The sequence below is a fragment of the Camponotus floridanus genome, unplaced genomic scaffold (genome assembly GCF_003227725.1).
Source record: "Camponotus floridanus strain SB8 unplaced genomic scaffold, Cflo_v7.5 scaffold45, whole genome shotgun sequence".
NCBI lineage: Eukaryota > Metazoa > Arthropoda > Insecta > Hymenoptera > Formicidae > Camponotus > Camponotus floridanus.
The window spans coordinates 1,280,997-1,305,118 of record NW_020229603.1 but is presented as its reverse complement, the minus strand read 5'-3'; the positions used below and the strand labels follow the sequence as shown (position 1 = coordinate 1,305,118).

General features: G+C 23.7%; 1 protein-coding gene across 2 annotated transcripts; it reads left to right on the top strand.

Moving 5' to 3' along the window:
* Nucleotides 1-3,739: 3,739 nt before the first annotated feature.
* On the top strand, nt 3,740-23,944 carry LOC105256732 (scavenger receptor class B member 1). 2 transcript variants are annotated; one of them, XM_025411909.1, is made up of 12 exons: nt 3,740-3,961; nt 10,244-10,327; nt 13,865-13,956; nt 14,218-14,378; nt 14,551-14,695; nt 15,552-15,752; nt 18,910-19,070; nt 20,114-20,397; nt 21,051-21,169; nt 22,012-22,137; nt 22,832-23,078; nt 23,386-23,944. In XM_025411909.1, the coding sequence occupies exons 2-12, from the start codon at nt 10,294-10,296 to the stop codon at nt 23,454-23,456; spliced, it is 1,641 nt and encodes a 546-aa protein (XP_025267694.1). In that variant the 5' UTR covers nt 3,740-3,961; nt 10,244-10,293; the 3' UTR covers nt 23,457-23,944. The 2 variants fall into 2 exon arrangements, with proteins under 2 accessions (XP_025267694.1, XP_025267693.1); XM_025411908.1 differs by having other exon boundaries at nt 3,740-4,040.
* Nucleotides 23,945-24,122: the final 178 nt, after the last annotated feature.

Genomic DNA, 24,122 nt, shown 5'->3' with positions numbered 1-24,122 from the left:
ATAATAATGAAAATAATAACTATAAGTTCAATTACAATATGCGTTACATTTTTCAGTTTATAATTAGTTAAATATGCATAAGATATGCATAAGATATGCATAAATAAATTAAGCATAAGATATTTTATGCAGCTAAAAAATGCTTTAAAAGTAGTATCTCTGATAATAACTGCAATAAATACGTGATATTTAGTTTTTATCTCAGTTTATAATTAGTTAGAGAGATATGCAATACATTTTTATCGTATACATTATTATCGTATTTATAAATATTTTAACATACTTATATTTTCTTTTTTTCAATGAAAATTAATGTTTTTGCGCGTGCGTATATCTTTTTGTAATACTCTGTGCATTTATAATAAATTAGCAATATTCTCCTATGGATAATACATTATATGGATAAATGTTATATCTAAAATAATCTTTTCTTTCGATTTTATAAAACTTTTACATTATTAATTATAATGATTATGATTAATATTTATATTTTTTGTATATTTATGAGAGAATTCAAGATAGAATTTTACTTATTATATTATATTTATTATTATATAAAATATAAAATAATATGTAATTTTTACATATATATTCTTTAAATGTCTTATATTTAGTAAAATTAGTAGAATCTTACTTTTAATTTTGTCGCGAATTATAATATAAACATCTAAACTGATTCTTAATTTATAAAATATTTGGATATAATTAATTGGTTGATTCAAAATTGAAACAGTAGCGGAAGATTCATCAATAATTTATACTATTTTGATATCGATTTAATCAGAACTTCAATTTTACTTCAATACTTAGTTTTCGATGTCACATTGACTATTATATTTTTTATTAGGACAGTAATACTCAAGTATAATATAATTAGCTGTAACTGTAAGATAAGATAAGAAAATTAAAAAGTAATTCTGATTTTAAAGATAGATATTAGCATTTTAAAGATAGCTATTACTTATAATATAACCATTTATAATGATTTATATTTAATCTTTAAATTTTTAACATATTGTCTGTATACATATTGTCAGTTGTTGATATTTATTGCGCTAAATTATAATACTATTTGTTGATGTTTGGAAAGGTAGATTTGTTAAATGTTAACTTTTCATAAACATCGATATAAATGCATCACATAAGCGCATGTTACATTTATAATATGTCCCGTAGTTACAGATGAGAGATTATATACTTCTTATTTTTAATTATGATTTATATAATTATGTTTATTTGACTGTATATTATTTTTTTTAATAATATGTAATTTTACATACATATTTTGAAGAAAATAACAAGTATTCTTTTTGTCGAAACGAGCGCTCATTTACTAGAAAAAATTAATCATTATTTACGAAGAAAAATATAATACATATATGTATATTAAAAAAATGTTTCTATTTGTTTTAATTTACATTTTTTAATATGCATATTTAGATCTGTTTTTTAATCAATGATATTTATTATTATATCACCACATATCATGTAAATTATTAATTTTTTTCCATTAGTGTGATTAATGTTTTACTATTAAGTAATTTTGTAAAAATATTTACATTAATATATATCTCAATTTGATTTAATATATCTCAATTTAAAAGTCAAGTGATCTGGATTTCTTATACTTTTGGAATCTTTTGATTTGTAATTATATTAATTGTACGATAATTATTGTAAGGACGCTCAGTTTTTGGGACGCATTATCATTGACATCTGAATATGTAGATGGAGTTTATTGAAAAGAAAATCTGAAAAATATAGCATATAAACTTCGACCATTTTCGTAATCAAAAGCGCAGTTCGATTATGTTTGGCATTGCAGGACAATTCACTGATATCAACGATATATGATAACTTTTACAGAACTATATATTATCTTATGCATATGCTTATGAATTTTCCATAAATTTCTATAAGTCTGTGCAATTTTTTATGTTTATGTTTACGCGCTTATGTAGAAGTCTGTACTTTCGATCTACGCATTAAACAATATTATTCATAACAATTACATGCAAATCGAATCATTAGTTGCATTGATATTTGAATATTCAGATGTCAATAGTTTGCCGCGACATTATCAAATGTAATCGAATTCGATCGAAATATGCATAAAATACTTTTTCACGTCTATATATTCAAATATCAATGATCACTGTAATAGCGAGGATTATATCAATTCAACAAGATTAATTTACGTTTCCTTAAAAAAAAATATCATAAGGTGTCTTTACACATATATAGATGTATAAATGTATGTACACACACACACACACGCGCGCGCGCGCGCGCACGCACGCACATATTTATTTTTAAATCAAAAAGTTTAAGATTATTTGCTTAACAGATTTGGACAATTTTGAGAACATTATATTTTATCCAAGGTAATTATGAAATCAATATATTTATCATACATATTTTAATATTATTTAGCATTATTTTATGATGATATATTTTATAATGATAAATTTTTTAGTCAATTTGAAATTAGTTTTTTCTTAGCAGAACTGTTTATAGATGCAAATGTCTACAGAAGCAGTAGTTTCTAATTATCAGTTAATAATTATCAAGAATGATAAATATTCTTATATATACATTTTTTATATATTTTTTATCCATTTACAGAATCTCTCATAATCTGTAATAAGTTTTTTGCAGATCCAATAGCCACTTCTAATTTAAGTTATACAATATCTTCGAAGTAAACAACTATCAATTTTGTTACTTGATTTGTTCTTGCATTATGCGAGATTGAATGAACATTGTTGCAGATTTCTTCAAATCCAAAGGAATTGAAACTATTGAAAATTGTTGAAAAAGCTATTGGAAGCCATTTTGAGAAACAGATTATATCTTGGTGCGACAAGTCAATTTTAATATTGTGAAATGATTGTTGAATCTTTACATAACTCTATCAATTCGCGCACGCGAAAGATTCTGTCTTCTGATATTTGATGATAATATATCTTTATCAATATGATCTGATAATACATATATTTAATATAATAATAATGATAGAAATAAAATAATAATGCTAGAACATTACGTGACTATTTATTAAATGTGAATCTTTAAAATTTTATTGATTTTAGTAACATTTTCTCTTGTATATATATCGATAAAATATCTGTATATTTCCAATTTATATGTAAAAATTAAAAAAAAGATAAACGATACTCAACTGGAATGCAGATTTCATGCCTTCTGACTTTTTAGTACCGTTGTTTGAAATTTGCCTATGGGCAATTTGGATTTTTTATATTTTTTTACATCATCTTCTCTCGCAACAAGGAAATATTGATGGAGAATAAGAATGTGATTATTCTTTTCTCGGTAATAAAAGGTATGAGAAAGGATTTGATTTTTTAATACAAGAAATGATAAAATCCTTGACACTGCATTTTCTTACTTTAAATTAAAATTTTTAAACATAAAAAAATTTAGTTTTATTTAATCTAATTTTGATAATTTTCCATCAATGTAATCTAAAATAATATGCAATCTAGAATATTTTACTGACTAAATATTAATATTAATAAATAAATATTAATATTAGATATATATGCATAAAGTATTCTATCCCAATTTTTAATAAATTATAATTTTAATATGAATCACGAGCAAACAGTAACAGCTCATGTAACTGCTACACCGGTTGCTGTACTGGATCTAAAAGGAATGGAGAGGGAGAAGTTTACCATCAACGAACGAGGAACGATGGTATAAAGGGGACTGCATATAAGTTACGTACGCATTATTCATACGATTGGAAAAGACGGAAATTGTATCAACGACAGTGGAGATTCGCCCAGAGAATATACAATCGGCGAATACAATATATTTCTATCGCGATTTTCCGAAATTCACTATTTGTAAATCTCAAAGTAAATGTGCTTCAGTGAATGTTTTTTTTTTATTTAATCTCATCAAATTTGGTTTCGAGCGAAAATAATTGTGAAAAGTAAGCATCGATTTCAACGTGAAAGTGTCAATTTTATTATCACGCATCCTGCTGGCGCATCCTTTGCAGTAAACAAAAAGTGCGTAATTGTGTTGTATAGAAATATATATATATATATATATATATATATATATATATATACATACGACATGCGTCTATTAACTAATTAGACTAAAACTATGATTAAAAATGACATAATCATAATAACAAAATTTATTTATTTTATTCAAAATTATCCTTTTGGCATCGTGTTGAATACGATCAATTACTGAGTGATTTTCGAAAATTTTCTTTCAAAATCATTTTGATCACTCTTTTGATCTCTTGGATTGTCAGAATGCTATTGTAGTAAATTTAATCATTCGAATTTTTGAAACAGATTTTTGGAAATAGAGACAGGATGCCGAATCAAATGAATATAGTAGGTCAAATTATGTTTCAAATAATAGTCCGTGAATAATATTCAAATCCTTGTGTAAAATGTTGCGAAAAAAGTCATATCTTCAGAAATATTCGAATTTTTCCATTAATATTTTCACGATCACATTTGCATCAATTTTCAGTAATTTGCACACTCTTTTCACAAGATTCTATGTCAAAGATGATTTCGTAAATATATCTCAATCGCTCGTTGTCTTTCTGCAATCGTCCTTAAATCTTCTAAACAGCTCAAAAATTTGTGTAACGTGATAATCATTCTAAAAAATTAGTCATTAGACAATCATCCTATAAAATCTCTCTTAACATTTCATTTATTTGTCATATATTGCGTTTTTCTTTAAGTTTTACACAATATAATATATAATGATATATATATATATATATATATATATATATATTATATAAATATATAATGATATTTTTTTTCTTCAATGTAAGATATAATTATATTTTTGCAAATTTTTACTGATTTTTTCGACATATTTCGATATATTTCATGATCCATAGGTTCGATAATGAAATATTTATAGTTGATAGATCGAACTTAAACTTTAAAACATTATTCTTTAATAGTTAGTATCTATACAAAAAATAAAAAAAAATTAATTATGTTATTTAATAGACGAACCTCATATATATATATATATATATATATATATATATATATATATGTATTGATAGATATTTATTTAGTATATATGTGTATTGATAGATATTTATTTGATACATTCCCATACGTATAACTTCTCGTTTAATAATATTGTTATAACTTTTAAAATTTCAATTAGTATTTGTGTTAATATTTCGCTTTTTATCTAAAGCTAAACAATAATAATATTGTCATAATTAAAGCACGTAAAAATAGAAAAAGTAGATAATTGAAATCTTGAAATTTTAAATTTTTTTACGTGTATTTATGACATTTATTACAAATTCTCACTGTTTAATGAATAAGAACATTTAAATATATTAGATAATTTGAGATCAATATTTTCTCTAAAGAGTTTGATTAGCAGAAATATTAATTATATTCAAGTTATACTATATGTAAAAATGAGATACGTTTCTGTATCAACTGATAAACGTTTCACTATTGTTAGAATATTCCTATGCAAGAATGTTTTGTATTTATTTGCATACAAAAATTCTATTTTTTAACAGTTATATCTTTCAGTGTAATCAGCAGAGTTTTTGTATGATAACAAATTCAATTATTATATTACAATTAAATTAATAAGAAAACATATATTATCTCTTGTAAGAAACTTATTTGTATATTTTTCTTGTTATTATTAATTTTATATTATGAATATTGGTGTATATATAAATATTATATCTCAATCAGTTCTCTTTATATGTATGTAATTTATTAATGTAATATTAACGTTTTCTCTATCTTATATAATAAAATTTAGTGTGTAGAAGAGTACACGTGCAATAGAAATTTACTTTTATTAAAACGCAAATAGTAATAATAACATAGATATCATGTTTTTATTTACAATCATGTAATCCCATAGCATACAATCTCGTATGATACTTGTTGATAATTTATGTATCCTGTTTTTCGATTACGCGTGTTACACAATAAAATAATTCTTCCATCATAGCGCTTTCTTTAGATGTAAATATATAATCATAGGATAAGATTATCGGTTTTTGAATATTTTTGTTCGATAATAATGCAATGGGTAGTAAAAAACCTTGACGTCAAAACTCACTGATATGATATGTTAAAGATTTCTTTCTAACAATAAAATCTACTTTTGGCTGCGAAATAGAGACTTGATATTGTAATAATATTAGGAATATTAAATATATATACTATATAAATATATAATACTATATAAATGATATAATATGATTGTATATATTAATTGTGATTAGATTTTTTTTTTAAATCTATAATCATAAAAATATTAGCCAAACATTCATCATGCATTCATATATTTGATTTAAATTGCTTGAACATAGCTGTTGTAATTAAAAGTACATTTTTGAAGGTCAAAATTTGCTATAATTAAATATTTTTAATGTTTATCAACTTATATTATTATAAATAAAACATAATTATATAAAATCTATAAAATTAAAATTTTAGATAATTTCCAATATAATTTTTTATACTTTTGTAAATTACAAGTATAAAAATTTTTAATCATGGTTAAATTTTAACATTTGTATTGCCGAATTTGTTTTATATATACGATTATTGTGAATGTTCTAAAATATTTATAAGATTGTTAGTATTATTATAAAAACAAATAAACATAAAATATAAAAAAAACATAAAATCTAAAAAAACATAAAATTTAAAATATGCTATAAGATAAAATATAAAATATATATATAAAATAGAAATATAACCAATATAAAGAATGATCACAGAATCATTAAATTACGCAGGCTATCAGTAGGTTATAACATGATAACATAATGTTAGACATAATAATTATTTATCTTTTAATGATAAAATATTCCATATTTCTTTTAAAAATAAAAACTAAATCCGTTGTAGACTGAATTATGAAAGTCATCAATATGAAATATATTTATTAAACAATTACATTTAATTCATTATAAATCTATATATTATGAAAATCTACACAGATACTGTTTGTATACAGACATATTTATAAACATATAATGTTTATAGATTTATGCGTTCATAATAAGACTAATTATAATAGTGATAAGTTCCTTTATATACATTTACGTAAACTTGAAATTAGATATTAGTCGTTCAAGCATTCATTTCCGACTAGCTTCGACATATGAGTTATAACACAAGCTAGGATCTTGACGGATTCTTTGTCATGTCAATATATATTTTAAATACTATCTTTATATATAACTAGCAATATGAGCATATTTTTGAAATTTACTTCTCTATTAACAGATTCAAGATAAAGTTATTTAAAAACTTTTCATAAAATATTGAATATATATTGTTGACTACAAAAACATATTTAAATAGACTAGATTTAAATAGACATATTTACAAAAACATATTTAAATAAACTAGATTTAAATAGACAAAAAAAATCCTTCTTACTTATGAAAAATAAGAAACGAATTCATGAATATTAATAAATATACATAAATGGAATTATCATACAAAAGCAAAAAATGTAGTTTATATATGTTGTGTGTGTTACATATTATCCGGTAAAAAATTTTTTATGTATATTCATGCAGAATTGAATATAATTGTACAAAACTATATATAATTGTGCAAAAATATGTATAATTATAAATGATAGAGTACAGGACATTATATATATTTATATATAAGTACAATATCTGTTACATATAATTATATATATATATATATATGTATATATATATTGTATATAGTATATTGTATATAAAAATCAACCAATATTGCAGAAAATAAATGATGATAAAATTCTAATTAACTTGATATGCCATTGTTAAAAGTGTATTTATTCAAGAACAATTTATATATCAAATTAAAAAGAATTACTTTACGCACATGTAACAAAATATGTACATAAGCGTAATTAAATAATTATTACAAGATTAAATCAGGCGAAAGTTACTATAAAAGTCTCCATAATAATGAAATTATCAATTAAATGTCAGTCGAGATAGTACAGAACAATCTGGAACATTTATAGAATGTGCTTGATTTTGATCTGATATTACATTTATTTACACGAAATATAGGGTCTGTTCTTTTCAGCTGCACTGCTGCACTAGTGCAATTAGTTAGAGTGAAAGAAAGTATGTTTGTCTCTTTCTAACTTATTGCACTAGTGCAGCAGTGCAGCTGAAAAGAACAGACCCATAGTATCCCACATGACTTGCATATCCAAAAGACGTCCCGAAGACATTTTTGGACGATTGGACATCTTCAGGATGTTCTCTGAATGTCTTTTGAACATAAATTCTATATGGGATACTAAAATTACTATCTTATTGTTATTTAATCCACATTATGTTCTTAATAATTAATATATTAATATCAGTTAGTAACATAATTGATAATTTAAAAATTGCAAAAAGTTATTACATACAAAAACTAAAAATTAAAAGTTATTATATGAAAGACTAAAAATTATAAATAAACTTAAGTTATATATAAAAAATAAGTTTTATTAAATATAAAAAAATAAAAAAATATGTTTTATACATTTTTGGGTATAATTTAAAAAAAAAGTTCATTAACACGAGTTTCACAGATTTATAATTAATACTGTTTTTAATCAGTAAAAAGTGTATGCGAGAAGAAGCCTTCATTGTTGATCGTGAACTTAAGCATGAACTAGATGACGTGAATTAATGATATTTTACACATGTTTTGTTACCGAACTGCTATGTAATGTATCCATTATGAATAACGATCATTCATGTATTCATTGTCTAATATATTATAAGTGTCATATAATGGAAGATAATTGTAATCAACATTTCCAAGGACAATCTTTAACATTGTAGGAAACAAGAAGTGTAATATGTACGTAAGCGATAATAATTCGATTAAGCATATTGCGTTGCATTTAGCATTAGTAATATTTCTTGTATTGAACATTTTTGTTATAAAAATATTATTAGAGAAAAAGAAAGAAAGATCTATAATTCAAGAGAATTAAATAATTTGAATTTTTTTGTTTTATTTTGTTATAATTTTTTATGTCAATATATAAAAGATATTGATCATAAAAATAATACACACACAGAGCAATACAGTATATTCCTTATTTTATTTTGATTTTCATAATTTGTAAAATTTAAGACACATGCAATGGATATTAAAATAAATACTTTTACTAATTTAATTAATAATTTAATTAAAATAAATAATTTTTAAATTAATAAAATAGGTAAAAAATTTATTTTTATTGGATTAAAATAAATAAATAAATATATATATTTATATATACATTTTTTTCTATTCTGTTTCTCCAGCGAATTGACTTATGAGAGGACGATGATAAATTATGCCATTATGAAATGCATATATATATATATATATATACATATATATATATACATATATATATATATATATATATATATATATATAATAAATTACATTCAATAGATGTCTATATTAAGTAAGTATATGTTTTATGCTATTATATGTCATTGCAAAACAGATACATTTAGATGAGCAAAGTAATATTAACATTACTAATATTTCCGATATCATATATCATATATGTATATCTTAATGATGCATTTCATAATGGCATAATTTGACATCGTCCTCTTATAAGTCAATTCGCTGAAGAAACAGAATAGGAAAAAATGTCCGTAGAGTTTACAAGGAAGGGAATAGAACTGTGATTGTTATGCAAATATGAGCAATATGCTAATAGCATTGGCAAACTTATAATGAATGTCGTTTAAATTTACTTGTATGAATCGATTCTACGAACAAATAGTGCCGCGTGGTCATAGGCTTACGTAGCTAATGAGCCGAATTGGTTCATACGAAATTTGATTTAAAAATATCTATTAAATTTACTAATATAGTTAATTAATTTTGAATATTTTTGACAAAAATAAATTATTAATGAAGATATCAGATTGTATAATAACGCAATTAATAAAGAAAAAATATTTATATGTAGCAATTTTTTTCGATTGTATTTAATTATGAAAAAAATGTAAAACAAATTTGATAAGTGAGCAGTCTTCTCTCCTTTTTTCTCTTCCTCAAAATCATTTCTTATATATTAATTTATGAAAAGTATAAACATTTTTGACAAATATGTTAACGAGTATATTTAATTAATTTGATAACATTGATAACTTAGTTTACTAATTCTATTCTTTAATTTGCGTAATGGGCTAATTTTATTTTTATTTCAGGATTTTACAGTCAAAGTAACAAGGAGGATAATAAAACGAAAAAATCAACCATGAAATCTATGATCGTCTATCAACAATTTAAGAGTGAGTAATCTCTAATTTACAATGTGAAAGAAGATGCATGGATTAAATTTGCTTAAAAATAATGATGATAATTATAAGATCACATAGCAATTCAGAATATAATGTTAAGCGTTCATGGCATATTTGTATCATAAATTGAATTATAACTTCTATAAATTCTTATTAATAATAATTTTAAATTGTGATATCTTGGAAATTGGATTTGAATCGCTTTACTTAATCATGTATAATTATATAATTTGTTATATTTACTTGTTATTCATGTATCATTATGTATGTTTTATGAAAATAAGCGATAAAGCTGATAGATTTATTTTACTTAAATATTACAAAAGTGCGACTATTATAAATCTTACTTTGAGTCTACAGTTTTATTTAAAAATATAGCACAGCAATATTATGTTATAAATCTTAAATTAATAATCTTATAAATCTTAAATCATCATAAATTTATATACACACAAACAAATGTTATTTTAATTTTATTTCCTACAAACAATCATATATTACTATGAATCATATTACTATCATATATTACTATGAAATCTCTTATAAAAGATAAAATCAAGTAAAATAAAATTGCTCAACGGCGTACATAAAAACATTCTAATAAACGCATACTTATTTTTATCGTGAAATCGTCGGTCATAGCGTTGTACGAATCTTTATAAAGTGAGAGTCTGGTCAAATCAAAGATTTCATGAACGTAATGAACGTAGCGACCTCGATTGGCTCCTTTTATTATATTTTACACAGATAATACTACAGAATCTGAGTCAAGGTAAGCTGCTATCTACTGTACAGATTAAGCATCTTAGGACACGATCTATATTTCTAGATATCTAGAAATTATAAAATTATCGTATGAGGATTATTCGGAAATCAATCTCTGATAGGTTTATAAAATAAAACAAGAAAGAGGAAAAATATTTTATTATACATAAAAGTTATTTATATATACATTACTTATATATTCATTTTTTGATATAATCATCATCCGAATTAAAACACTTGTCATAACGCGCGACGTAAGCTTTTGTATGTCAAAGTACGATTCTGCCAAATTGGAATCTCAGCCCAACTCTCAATTTCTAATATTGCTCATGAACTCGTTGTTGTCCTTTCGAATCGCTACGCTCGAATAGCTACATTTTCATGCATATGAACAGATGAAAGTCAGTCGTTGCAAGACTTGGATTACAGAATTGATGGTGAAATTTCTACTGCCTCAGAAGCTCCGATGGGGAATTTTCGATTTTCGATCATTCTATCAGCGATTCGGGAGCAATGAAAAGCTGATGAGCAATGCTAAAAATTGACTGAGATTCTAGTTTAGTGCTACTGATGAAGGCATGTAAAAACTTGTGCGCTATGACAAATATCTCAATTTCAATTCGTTTCGTGAAAAAGTAGTGTATATATGTAGCATTTTTTGTATATAATAAAACATTTTTTCTGTTTTTTTTTCTTTTATTCTGCAAGCCTATCGAAGATTGATTTTCGAAAAGACTTTTTGTAAACAGTTAACAAGTCTTTTGACATAAAACATTTAAAGATTAACATTAACAAGAATATCTTTATTTATTACGATTAACAGCTTTAAAAATTCAATATTCATTGAAAATGTGTTTTTGATTTATTGGTTTTAAATTTAAAAATCTGTTAGCTTGAAATTTTTTAAGTTTTTATTTAGAATTTTAGAGAATCCCGCACAATTTATCTGATTTCTTTCTTACAACAATTTTTTAAATGGAGAAAATGTGTATTATAAATTGCATGAAACGACAATTCGACATTCATAGCATTCCAAGGTTCAAGGAATATATTCTACATGTTTTTGAAATGTAAATTAGACGTATCTTTTCAAATAAGATTCTTAGAAGAATATAAAAAAGGATATTCACAAAGCTGCACTTGTATATATGACCCTGCGGATAGAAAAAATATTCATTGCTTAATAAATACGATAACATCTTATTTTTCCGACGTTATCGATGAACAGATCTTATATATTGAGCATAAATATAATAAATCTAATTTTTTAGTCAGTTGATACAAATAAAATTAACATAAATTATGTATTATATGGACTAATAATTAAAAAAACTTTGAGAAATGTTTTATGATATATTTTTGATATTTATGATATGATATATTTTTGATTTTTGTTTCTTTCTCAATTTGTTAATATATTTTTTTAAGATTTTAGAATTTCAAAATAATGTATGTTAAAAAAATTTTTTAAATTCTTAATTTTATCTTTTCTAGCTAAAATTTTAATATGTAAAATTTTAAATTGTTAATTCAAATTTTAATAAAATTTCTAAAACTGTAGTTTATTATTTTAAAAATTATCAATAATTAATGTAAAGTATATAATTATGGCTAAAAGAAGTATGCGATATTTAATATCTTACAACAAATTTGTATTTCTTTTTCTCTCTCTCTCTCTTTCTTTCTCTTTTTTTTTCGACATTCCGGGAATTTACTTTGAAAGATTGCGTTGATCTATTAAGATTTTAAACGCTTACCTTGACAAGCCCGCAGCGAAAGGATCGTTGCATGTGATTAACGAGTTACATATATACACAACGATCCGATGTGCCGAACTAAATTCCGATAAACAAGCAAAATCAAAGATAAATAACAGGCAAAAACATGCCAAAAGATTTACTTTTTATGACGCAAAAGCATGAAGTGGTAAACAATGATTCATCAAACATGTTATTTTTAAATTTTTGCGTTTGTCAACGTTTGTGTACCGAAAACCAGTTGCACACGTTAATATATTAAATGTTTCATGCCGGACCGATTTTAGATGTCGGATCATTTTTAACTATGATTCTCTTTAACAAAAGTCATGTCGATTTTTATTAAAGTGTGACATATATTGCCTCATATTTTTGCATAGTATTGCAAATATATATCCCAAATATCCATTATCGTTTTACTATCATATAAAAATTAATAATAATTTTGAATATGTTTTTAATAATAAATTTCTTAAAAAATGAATTAAAATTAATTATAAATAATTTATATTTATACTAATATTATAATAGAAAAATGAAAAAATTTGAAGGACATTATTCTAATATAATTCATCAAATATTTTATTAATAACAAAAATAACAAAAAAATTTTAAGTACTAGACTGAAGTGAAAAAGTAGATTTTAATTTATTTATATTTATTAGGATAATGTATTATAATTAATAATATTAAACTATTATATGTGTGATAGTGATAGCTAATAATAGTACTTTATCCATTCGAAATAATTGGGAGAAATCAATTAATCATTTACTTTAATTCTCTTAATTTCTCGGCTTGTTACAATTTTTGCATACACACACACACATACATACACACACACATTCGCACTCGCACTCGCACTCGCATACTCTCGCATACATATTCACATACAATATACATATAATAAAATAACTAGATTTTTACGCAAAATATTTCGCAATGATATACATATAGCATAAAAAGAACTTGATCTTTCATTAAACAAAATATTTTTCTTTTTTAGAATGCACCATCTTATTTACGTTGGGCATTGTATGTATTTTTTTAACATACGTAATTTATGTTGTGGATCCCATAAATATATTAATAAAATATGTGAGTATATATAATTAATAAATGATACTAATATCAATGCAGAAAAACAAGTAAAATGTAAAAAAATTACGTAAAGAAAAAATTCTATTATAGAAAAATATGAATCAATTTATTTTATATTATTGTAATTTGATATATATATATATATATATATATATAATTATATATATATATATATATAATTATATCTAAACTGCAAGAAAAATAATTTTCTAATTTACTAAATATATTTATATGGAAAAAAATTTACTATTTTTATAGAATACACAAATGACACCGCACTCTTTTCTCTTCTCAATATGGAAAAAACCACCTGTTGATATATATTTAAATGTGTATATATTTAACATTACTAATCCAGTAGAGTTTCTAAGCGGCAAGGAGAAGCTCAAAGTTCAAGAGGTTGGACCATATGTCTATCAGTAAGTTTGCGTGTCTTGCTTAATTACCATACATTTTGTTAACATAAAATATTATGTATACATATATACATATATATGAAATTTTGTAAATATTTATATTGTGAATAATACATATATGAAAGATATTTTTTATAAATAATTTTTGGAAAATTATGTCAAATATTTGATGCAGAGAATTCCTTGAAAACAATAACATTACGTTTAACGATAATGGCACACTTACCTACATCCCCAGAAGGAAGATAGTTTATGTACCCGAAATGTCAGTTAACAATCCTGCGAAGGACATGCTCAATGTTCCGAATATACCTCTTTTGGTAAGCGTAGTAAATCATAGGATTTATTGTATCTATATTAAATAATTCTAACAATAAAACTTCTTAATTATATGTAAGAGCTGAATTTAAAATAAATTTTTTAATTATTGCCAAAAGCATAGCTATTTAATAGTAATATATAGTAAAAAAGCATAAAAATTCACTAAATCTATTTTCTTTTTGTTATATAAGATGTATATAGAATTCTTTTAAAAATAGAAAATATTTCAGAAATATGCATACATATCTTGTTAATTAATTTTTTAAAAAGAATTCTATGAAAAAAAGAATAATGTAGATTTATTAAATTTTTTTATGAATTTAACGAATCTTTGTTATTATGCGCGCGCGCGCACACACACACACACACACACACACTTCAATGCACGGGAAAATTCAATATTTAATTTGTAAAATTTTATCTACAATATATTAATTTTATTAATTAAACAATATTAACTTTATTTTAATAATCTTTATTTTATTCAGAAATATCTTTTAATAGTAATTATGATCGTTTTACACGCAATTTTTCTGTTACTTGTAAAACAATTAGGAATAATTAAGTGTAATTAAAGTAATGCATATTTTTGTTCATAGATTTTTTTTATGTGTATCATGTAAAAGTAAATTATGTATATAAATTATATATAAAATCGTACGCTTGTGGTTGAGAGTTGTGAATTAATATAATGACTGCAGTTTCGTAACTTTTCTTATACAATTACACTTAAGCTGTAAGCAATTGGAAATAATGATTTGATCTTGCTTATTAAAAGATATATTATTTACAATTACATACTGCTTATAATGTATTTACGATTAGTTCTGTATTCATTAAAATTTTCTGCTGCAGGGTGTTTCATCCGCTTTACACGATGCCGGATTTTTAGTGAATTATCCTGTGGTACAACTGGCGAATGTGATGGGTTCCAAACCAATCTTGAATATCTCAGTATATGATTATCTGTGGGGATATGAAGATTCAATGGTGACATTGGCTAGTGAGATCGTGCCAAACTTTATTAATTTTAAAAAATTCGGTCTTCTTGATCGGGTAAATAAAATGGCTTAGATCTATCATAATAAAATACTGAAAAACGCATACTATAAAATACTATAAAAATATATATAAAAAGTATAAAAAATTATTGAATAAACTAATCATTAAATCACAATGTATGCAGACATAAAAAAAATGATTAAAGAGTCATTTTTTTCAATTCTGATTATAATGCGCATATATTAGCTGAAAACATCTATTTTAATCTTTTTGTATCTCCGGGATATATGTCCTACCTACGAAAAAAATTATAACTTTTAAAGAAATAATCCTATTGACATTACTTTGACTTGTTTTAAAAGAAGAAGGTTCAAGCTATAAAATAATAACGTACTCTGAAATGTAATATTTGCAATAAAATATAGTTATTTATAAACTTTGTAAAAAATCAAACTTTTAGATAGTAGAGAATAATCGTATATTATGTCAAAAAATCATAGAATCATAGAATCATAGAATCATAGAATTATAGAATATAGATGCGCTAATCGCATAGACTTAAAATTTTGCATAAATGTGATTACAACTTTATTATGATAATTATTATAATAGTTTATACATGTAGTTAAAGTATGCGTAAAGTAAGACGACGCGTGTGACGGGCATCCAGAAGAGTTTTACGATAGATGCGCGACTTGCAAAAAAAAGTGTATCATGTCGCGAGTCGAGCATGTGTGTATATTCAGGAAAAAGATACATATTTAAAAAATTAAAATCCAAGTTCATATTTTAAATATATCGATAGTTCAACTTTTTGGCCGCCATTTTAAATCTACCATTTTGAATTTAAATTTTGATAATAAATTTGGAATCAGTACTCAAAAATCTATAAAACCGTCTTCATATGAAATGCATCTCTTCTGAGAAAGTCGGAGATACAAAAGGGTTAAAAACGTAATATTATTTCTTTAATCTGTTGCAAAAAATATATTACAATTTACTTATTTATTTATTCAATAGAAATAAAAAAGTAAAAGCAATAGAATCTTATAATTTATTATATATTTATGACCAAGATAGTTAAATTTCTTTGTAAGTAAAATTATCTTTAATTTGCTTAGTATTGTGAATTTTAACTTGTAAAAATATTCTTAGTATATTTGACACGCTCCATGTAAGACATAAGAAAATTGTAACTACATATGCTTTTTTTAAATTACTATTTAAGCTTTTTTCTTTTTATTACATACAAGAAACTTTAACATCTTTTTTCATTTAGGAGTATTCTAATTCAATTATATAGTTTTCAGCACATATTTTAGGAAAAATTTATATTAATGACTTTAGCAATAGAAAATTAATTAATTATTTTTTTATTCATTAACTATTATTGCAATTATCAAATTTTCCAAGTGATATGTCACTTCGAAATTACATATATTTTATTTTTTATGCAAAAAGTTGATTTTAGATGTATCTTGCATTTATTGCATCTTCCAAATAGATACGTTTACTTACGTCATTGAAATAATTTGTTTGGACATATAAAAAACTGAATAAGAAAGCTATTATTCTTGACCGTCGGTGTCGCGGCTATTAAAATTATTCATAATTATACATATTATACATATCTAAAAAAAAGATCCTGACTTAGGAGCATAAAAAGAAACCGGTTCTTTAATATATGAATTGATTTTTTAAAAGTAATATCATAAAAAATATCATCTGAAGGACTTTTTTGAAGATATTTTTTAGAAAATTTTTATATAGAAACAAAATAATATATTTAGAGCGCAAGAATATTGAGCTGAATTATTCAACTTTGATATATATGTTTGTTCATACAATTAAATAAAATTGTTATTTCCACATAGCAAGTTTGAAATTTATGCGTCTACGTAAGCGTTCACATTATACTGTTTTATGCAAATGATCAGCAAATAATTGTATATATTATAATATTTAATTAATGTTTATATATATTCTTCATATTTTCAATTTTATAACATTATTTCTTTAAAATTTAGAAATGTTATTTGGAACTTATTTTATAATTTATTAACATTAGTTTATTTCTATTTATTAACATTAGTTTATTTCTATTATTTTAATTCTTCCCTTGATAAATTTGTATAATGTGGTTCTATTATATACGTATTTATTTATTGTTTCTTTTATAGATAGTATTTTATAAAAAGTATTTTATAAATTACGATAAGAAAAGATATCTTGAAAAATTTTTTCTAAATCCTATTATATTTTCTTAAATTAAGATTTTTCAAATTAAGTATAATAGATATATAATTTCATAAATTCAACCTAATCAAAATTATATGCTAATGCAAAAGAGAATTAAAATATTGTCATAAACTCTCGAATGTTGAACTGTTGTCGCTTTTCGCAATTATTACGAATCACTCCGATCCTTTCACTATTTATATATGCTCGTTTCAGGGTTCATGAGGTTAGTATTAACGACTTTTAGCTACACAATCTCAGGAGACATGATTTCCGGACCTTTCTCTCGTTACATTAATAATTCAAATAGTGCATTTAATGTTTAAAGATATTATCGCTTATTTATGAGTATGGAATTTTTTACATATACACACAGAATAAAATCGAAATATGTCAATTTATGCACAATTTGAATAATATATTATTAGAGACATTTTCCATGCATATTATAACATATAATTTAAGATACGAAATAATATAAGAAAATATTATATATTACATGGAATGAAAAGAAGGGCCCTTATGTCTTACATGCGTTTCTGTTGCAAACTGCTGTAAAATAATTTACTTTTATGAAAATTATATTTTTAATAATATAAAAATTAAATTGAAAACGGTGCTTCTCCGATAGCTAAAATTACGCTGAAATTATTACATAAGTATCACAATTAACTATTTCCGAAAGAAGAATAAAAACATTTTATTCAATAAATTTTTTTAGGAAACTATAAATTTTTTATACATAAAATAAAAAACAAAAATTAAATCCGATATTACAGAATTAAATAAATATATAATTTTTTAATAATAATTAAAATAAATAATTAAAACATAGATAAAATCAAGTTAATTATAAAAAAATGACATTTCTCTCTCAGTGTCTCTCGGTAGGACATAAAATTTATATGAAACCAAATAAATTTTAAAATATAATTTTAAAATCTATCTGTATATATCTTTTTGTTGTATTTAGATGTATGACGAGGGAGAGAATATCGTGACGATGAATCTTAGAAAAAATTCTGACATGGTGAATGAAAAAGGACGATATCTCAGCATCGACAAATACAATGGCAGTCCTGGACTGGCGCAATGGGGATATATTGAAACAGAAGACAATAAGACTCAAGAAGGGTAAAAACGTAGTTTCAATGGTTGTGTTGCGGAAAAGTGCATTTTTTTCTTCAGACAGATAAACATTTACTTATTGATATGTTTTTTATTTCATCGTATTTCATGTAAAATTTTGCATTATGTCAAGCGAATTACATATACAAAAATAGATTATAACAAAAAGATTAAAACAAAAAGACATACGACATACCGTATTATTCTGTCCAAAGGTGCTAAGTGGCATTTCCATGAATATAAAAATCAACTTTTGTTGACTTTTGAGACTTTTGTTAAAAATCAAATAACACATTATGTTAAAACGTCTTTGACTTTACAAATGTAAACGACTGCATACAAACACAAGTGACACTGCAAAGATTATTCCGATCCACAAATATTATGTCAAGAAATATTAAAATATCAATGTAGTCAATGAAAATATTCGACAATTCGCTACTGCGCATTTTCATGACATCACGAGAGATTTATACAAATTTTTGAAATTTTTCTTTAAAATAATTGTATTTATTCTTCTCGACTTGTCTTCGTAATGACGCAGTTGAAAAAATAATGTAATATAAATAAAATTTAATCTATATATATATATATATATATATATATATATATATAACTTAATATTTAAAATTAAAAATATCCTAAAGTTAAAGAAATTGTATTAATAAATATTAATAAAGCATTAATTAAAAAAGCAATTTTAAAAGAATAGATTCGATAGAGATTTTATTAGATAGAGAGTTCAAATATATTTTTTACTTTAATTAATGTGTTTGTGAGTTATCATCACACGCTAATTATATTATACATTAATATTACATTAAGTTTATCTCAATATTAAAACTTATATAATGAAATATTTATATAAATCATGTGTAAAACACACACACACATTTAGCCATATATATATATATATATATATATATATATATATATATATCCAGTCAATGATTACAATGAAATAATTATTTAATGACAATTATTTAATATCTTTATATATTTTCTATTCATTTAATGAAGCAATTTTAGTGTTAATTTTTTCATTTTAGAAATTCAATTTGCAATACAATTCAAGGTGCTACGGAAGGTATCATATTTCCTCCACGTATGGATAAGCGTGCCATTTTCAGAGTGTTCAGGAAAGCATTTTGTCGAACGCTACCGATTAAATTCAAGAAAGAAGTAAAACAAGATGGTTTATCAGGATATCTCTACACTCTCACAGATGACTTCGCTGAGCCACCTGATAGGAACTCGGACAATGAATGCTATTGCCGTAAGAAGAAAACTTGTCTGAAAAAAGGACTATGTAATTTAACACCTTGTTATTATAGTACGTATCCTATCAAACTAAGTTACGGTGAGCTTAAAATGCTATTATGATGTGTTTGTCAGCCCTTATATCAGTATTTTTCTTTTATTTTCTTTATCATAATTAAGTTATAATTTTAACACATATAAGAATTATATATATATATATATATATATATATATATATATAAATTAAAATCCTATTATATATATACATATATTTATTAAGAATTTATTAAGAATTTAAGAATTGCAATGATTTAAGCTTTTTCACTTATGATTATGTTTATTATTTTTATTACACTTTTTGCATATTATTTATTAATTTAGATTATTATTTTAATATGTCTGTTAAAAATATAAACTTTCTCAATGCATGAATGATTATGTATGTAATATATATATATGTACATGCTATGATAAGATATCGCTTAAGCAGCTAATGTTAATTATCATTACATTACATTTCATTGTGTCATTGCTTTGAAGGCATAAATTTATGTAGTAACCTTTCGTTTGGTCATTTGCCTTGGACTTGTCATAAATTGTCGTAGCTTTGAGATATTTCATCATTCAATGTAGATAATTGCGAATATACATTTGATCACCCTGAGATATAGTATTAAAAAAAATCATTTAATAAATTATTCATGACTTGATTTTTCCTCCTTTTAGATATCCCAGCAGCTGTATCTCTTCCACATTTTCTCGATGCTGATCCGAGTTTGCTGGAGGATATAGAAGGTCTTAAACCAGATCGAAAAAAACATGAATCTTTCGCAATATTGCAACAAGTAAATAATATTAAATATTTGAAAAACACAATACTTATATAATACTTAAGACATATGTTACATGCAAATCATAAAATTAAAAATTACTTTAATATAATTTTTTATGTAATTAATTTTTTAATATAATTTTTTAAAAACGTAAAAATTTAAAAAGATCTTAACTTGTTAGTAAAAATTTCAAATTTAATAAAAAGATTTGGAATAATTTTTATTGGTAACAAATATTGGAGATTACATTTACAACAAATAAACTCATAGTATTCAAGTTTTGTATAATTAAAGTTGTATAAGTCTTATATGCAGATTATTCAATCGCATGGCATCATTCCTCAGAATTATGCGTATAAAGAACACGCTCGAAAGCTGTTTACTGTTACGTTATTCAATACTATTTCAATCTTGTCTAACACTTGTAATCTATGTAATAAATTCAAAGACTATTAATTTGAAGACTTTCCTTAAAGAATAATTAGATTTTAATTGCAACATATTTGGTAAATGTTGGTGCAAATATGATATCATGCAGATATAATACATAAATGTTTTTGTCATATTAAATATTTCTCATAAAAACATTAGCAGCAATCAAAGAGTGTTCTTATAAATAACAAAATTAAAATCTCTTCTATTATTCCAAATATGATTTAATAAATAATTTTTTCAATATGATTATATATCTTTTCAGTTTTTATAAACAGAAATAAAAATTATTATACAATTAAAGTGAAATTAAAATAAATAAATTGTTTAGTTAAATCTAAAATTTTATATCTAGATTTTCTTTAGCCATAATTTGTAAATATAAATGCAAACTTCTCACTTCCGCGATGTTATTTTTTCAGGCATTTGGTATACCTATAAAAGTGCATTCAAGGATGCAAACAAATTTGATAATGTATCCCACACGCTACAACTCTAAGATTGCAGTTTTTAATGACATCGCAGTACCTATATTTTGGACCGATATGGTGAGTAATCTGCATGGTTTCGCAATCGATGTATAAAAATCCCGTTTTCCTGCGAAGATTATGAAGGGGATTATATATCTCCGCTTTCTAAACTGCTCCTTTTATTGGATTTACTAACGACAGTTTATTGAGCAACTTTATAGTTACTATAAAAAAATATTGCATAACGTCAAGCATGTATTAATAAGAATAATTACGAAATCACTGATTATGTTCAAGTATAAATCTAAGTATTTTAATCTGTATTTTGATCGGCTCATTTAATTTCATAATATGAAACACAGATACTATCAAACACAGATGATTTATACTCATCTTTTCTTATATTGAATATGCTTATAAAATTATATAATTAGTACATTCGTTTATTTTTATTATAATTATAAATTTTTAAATTTTGTTTACATCAATTTTTTTCAATATGTATGATTTAAATATTTAAAGTATATACGTCTTTACTCTCTATCTCTTTTTTAGATACAGATACAATTTATCTCTTCCTCCTATTACATAATGAAAACATTTCTAAATTATAAATACACGCACTTACACACACACAACAATATATGTGTGTGTATATTTATGATTTAAAAAATGCAGATTAATAATATGTATTGTCATAAATAATATTATTTTCCTTTATCATATATGCAATCAGCAAATCATGTAACAAATATAAATCTTTTCTTTTCAGTATATTCCGTTTTTGCCGACTTACCTATATATTCTGTTAATATTAATATTGCAAATACTACCAATCGCACAGACGGTATTGATATATCTACTTGGTATTATTGGGATGATGATGATAGTGCTATCGCTGACGTCCACTTTACGGATATTCAATAAACAACAACAGGAACAAGAGCAAGAGGCGATCAGAAGTCTTAATAATCCCGACTTAAAAATACCTTTGTGTAATGGCCAATATAATTCGATAAATATTTAATAATTAAAAAACAATAAAAGATTGTACATAAAGATATTTTAAAGCTTACATTTTTATATTAATTTTATTTATATTTTAAATTGCATATCTTTAACACGTCCTGCGGTGCTTGTCTATTTATTTTACGGTTGTCATGGTAATTTGTCTTGGTAATGAGAAAAACTGGTTGTCTTGGTAATGAGAAAACTGACAATGAGATAGTTTGAGAAGAATTGTTAAGGATTGTTTAGTTCTGACGAGAAGAATCATGTATAAATCCCGATTATAAATACTTTGTAATGGCCAATATAATTCGATAAATATTTTACCAATAATTAAAAAGATCACATCAAAGACCGATCTGTTTACAGTAGAAGCCCCATATTCTTAACAGCTCTTACATTTTTATATTATTAATTTTATATTTTATATTTTAAATTGCATATCTTTAACACGTCCTGCGGTGCTTGTCTATTTATTTTACGGTTGTCATGGTAATTTGTCTTGGTAATGAGAAAAACTGGTTGTCTTGGTAATGAGAAAAACTGACAATGAGATAGTTTGAGAAGAATTGTTAAGAGATTGTTTAGTTCTGACGAGTTAAGAATACATGTATAAACTCGCGATTATAATTAATTAGAGACAAATATTTTTGGGTATGCGATTAAATATTAATAAAAATGCAGTAGGGTAATTGATATATTTTTGTAATTCTATGTGTTATCGTGAATTTGATGTAATTAACTTAAAATAAAGCAAACTGATAGAATCTTCTTGCGCTCTTTGCGATTCGCAATATCGAAAATGACGCAAAATCACATAATAATTATTAATGTCATAGCATGAGAAAAAGATTTAAATAATATATGTGATAATATTAAATAATATATGTGATTAAATGTACATGTATATATAATGATAGTACGTTTAATTTTCGTACGATAATTTACGTACAATGTGTAAAAAATAATATTTTATATATTGATTATATTATATTTTAATAATTTGACCACAAGAAAATGTAGATAAGCATAGATAAGATTTTAAATGTTTCTAT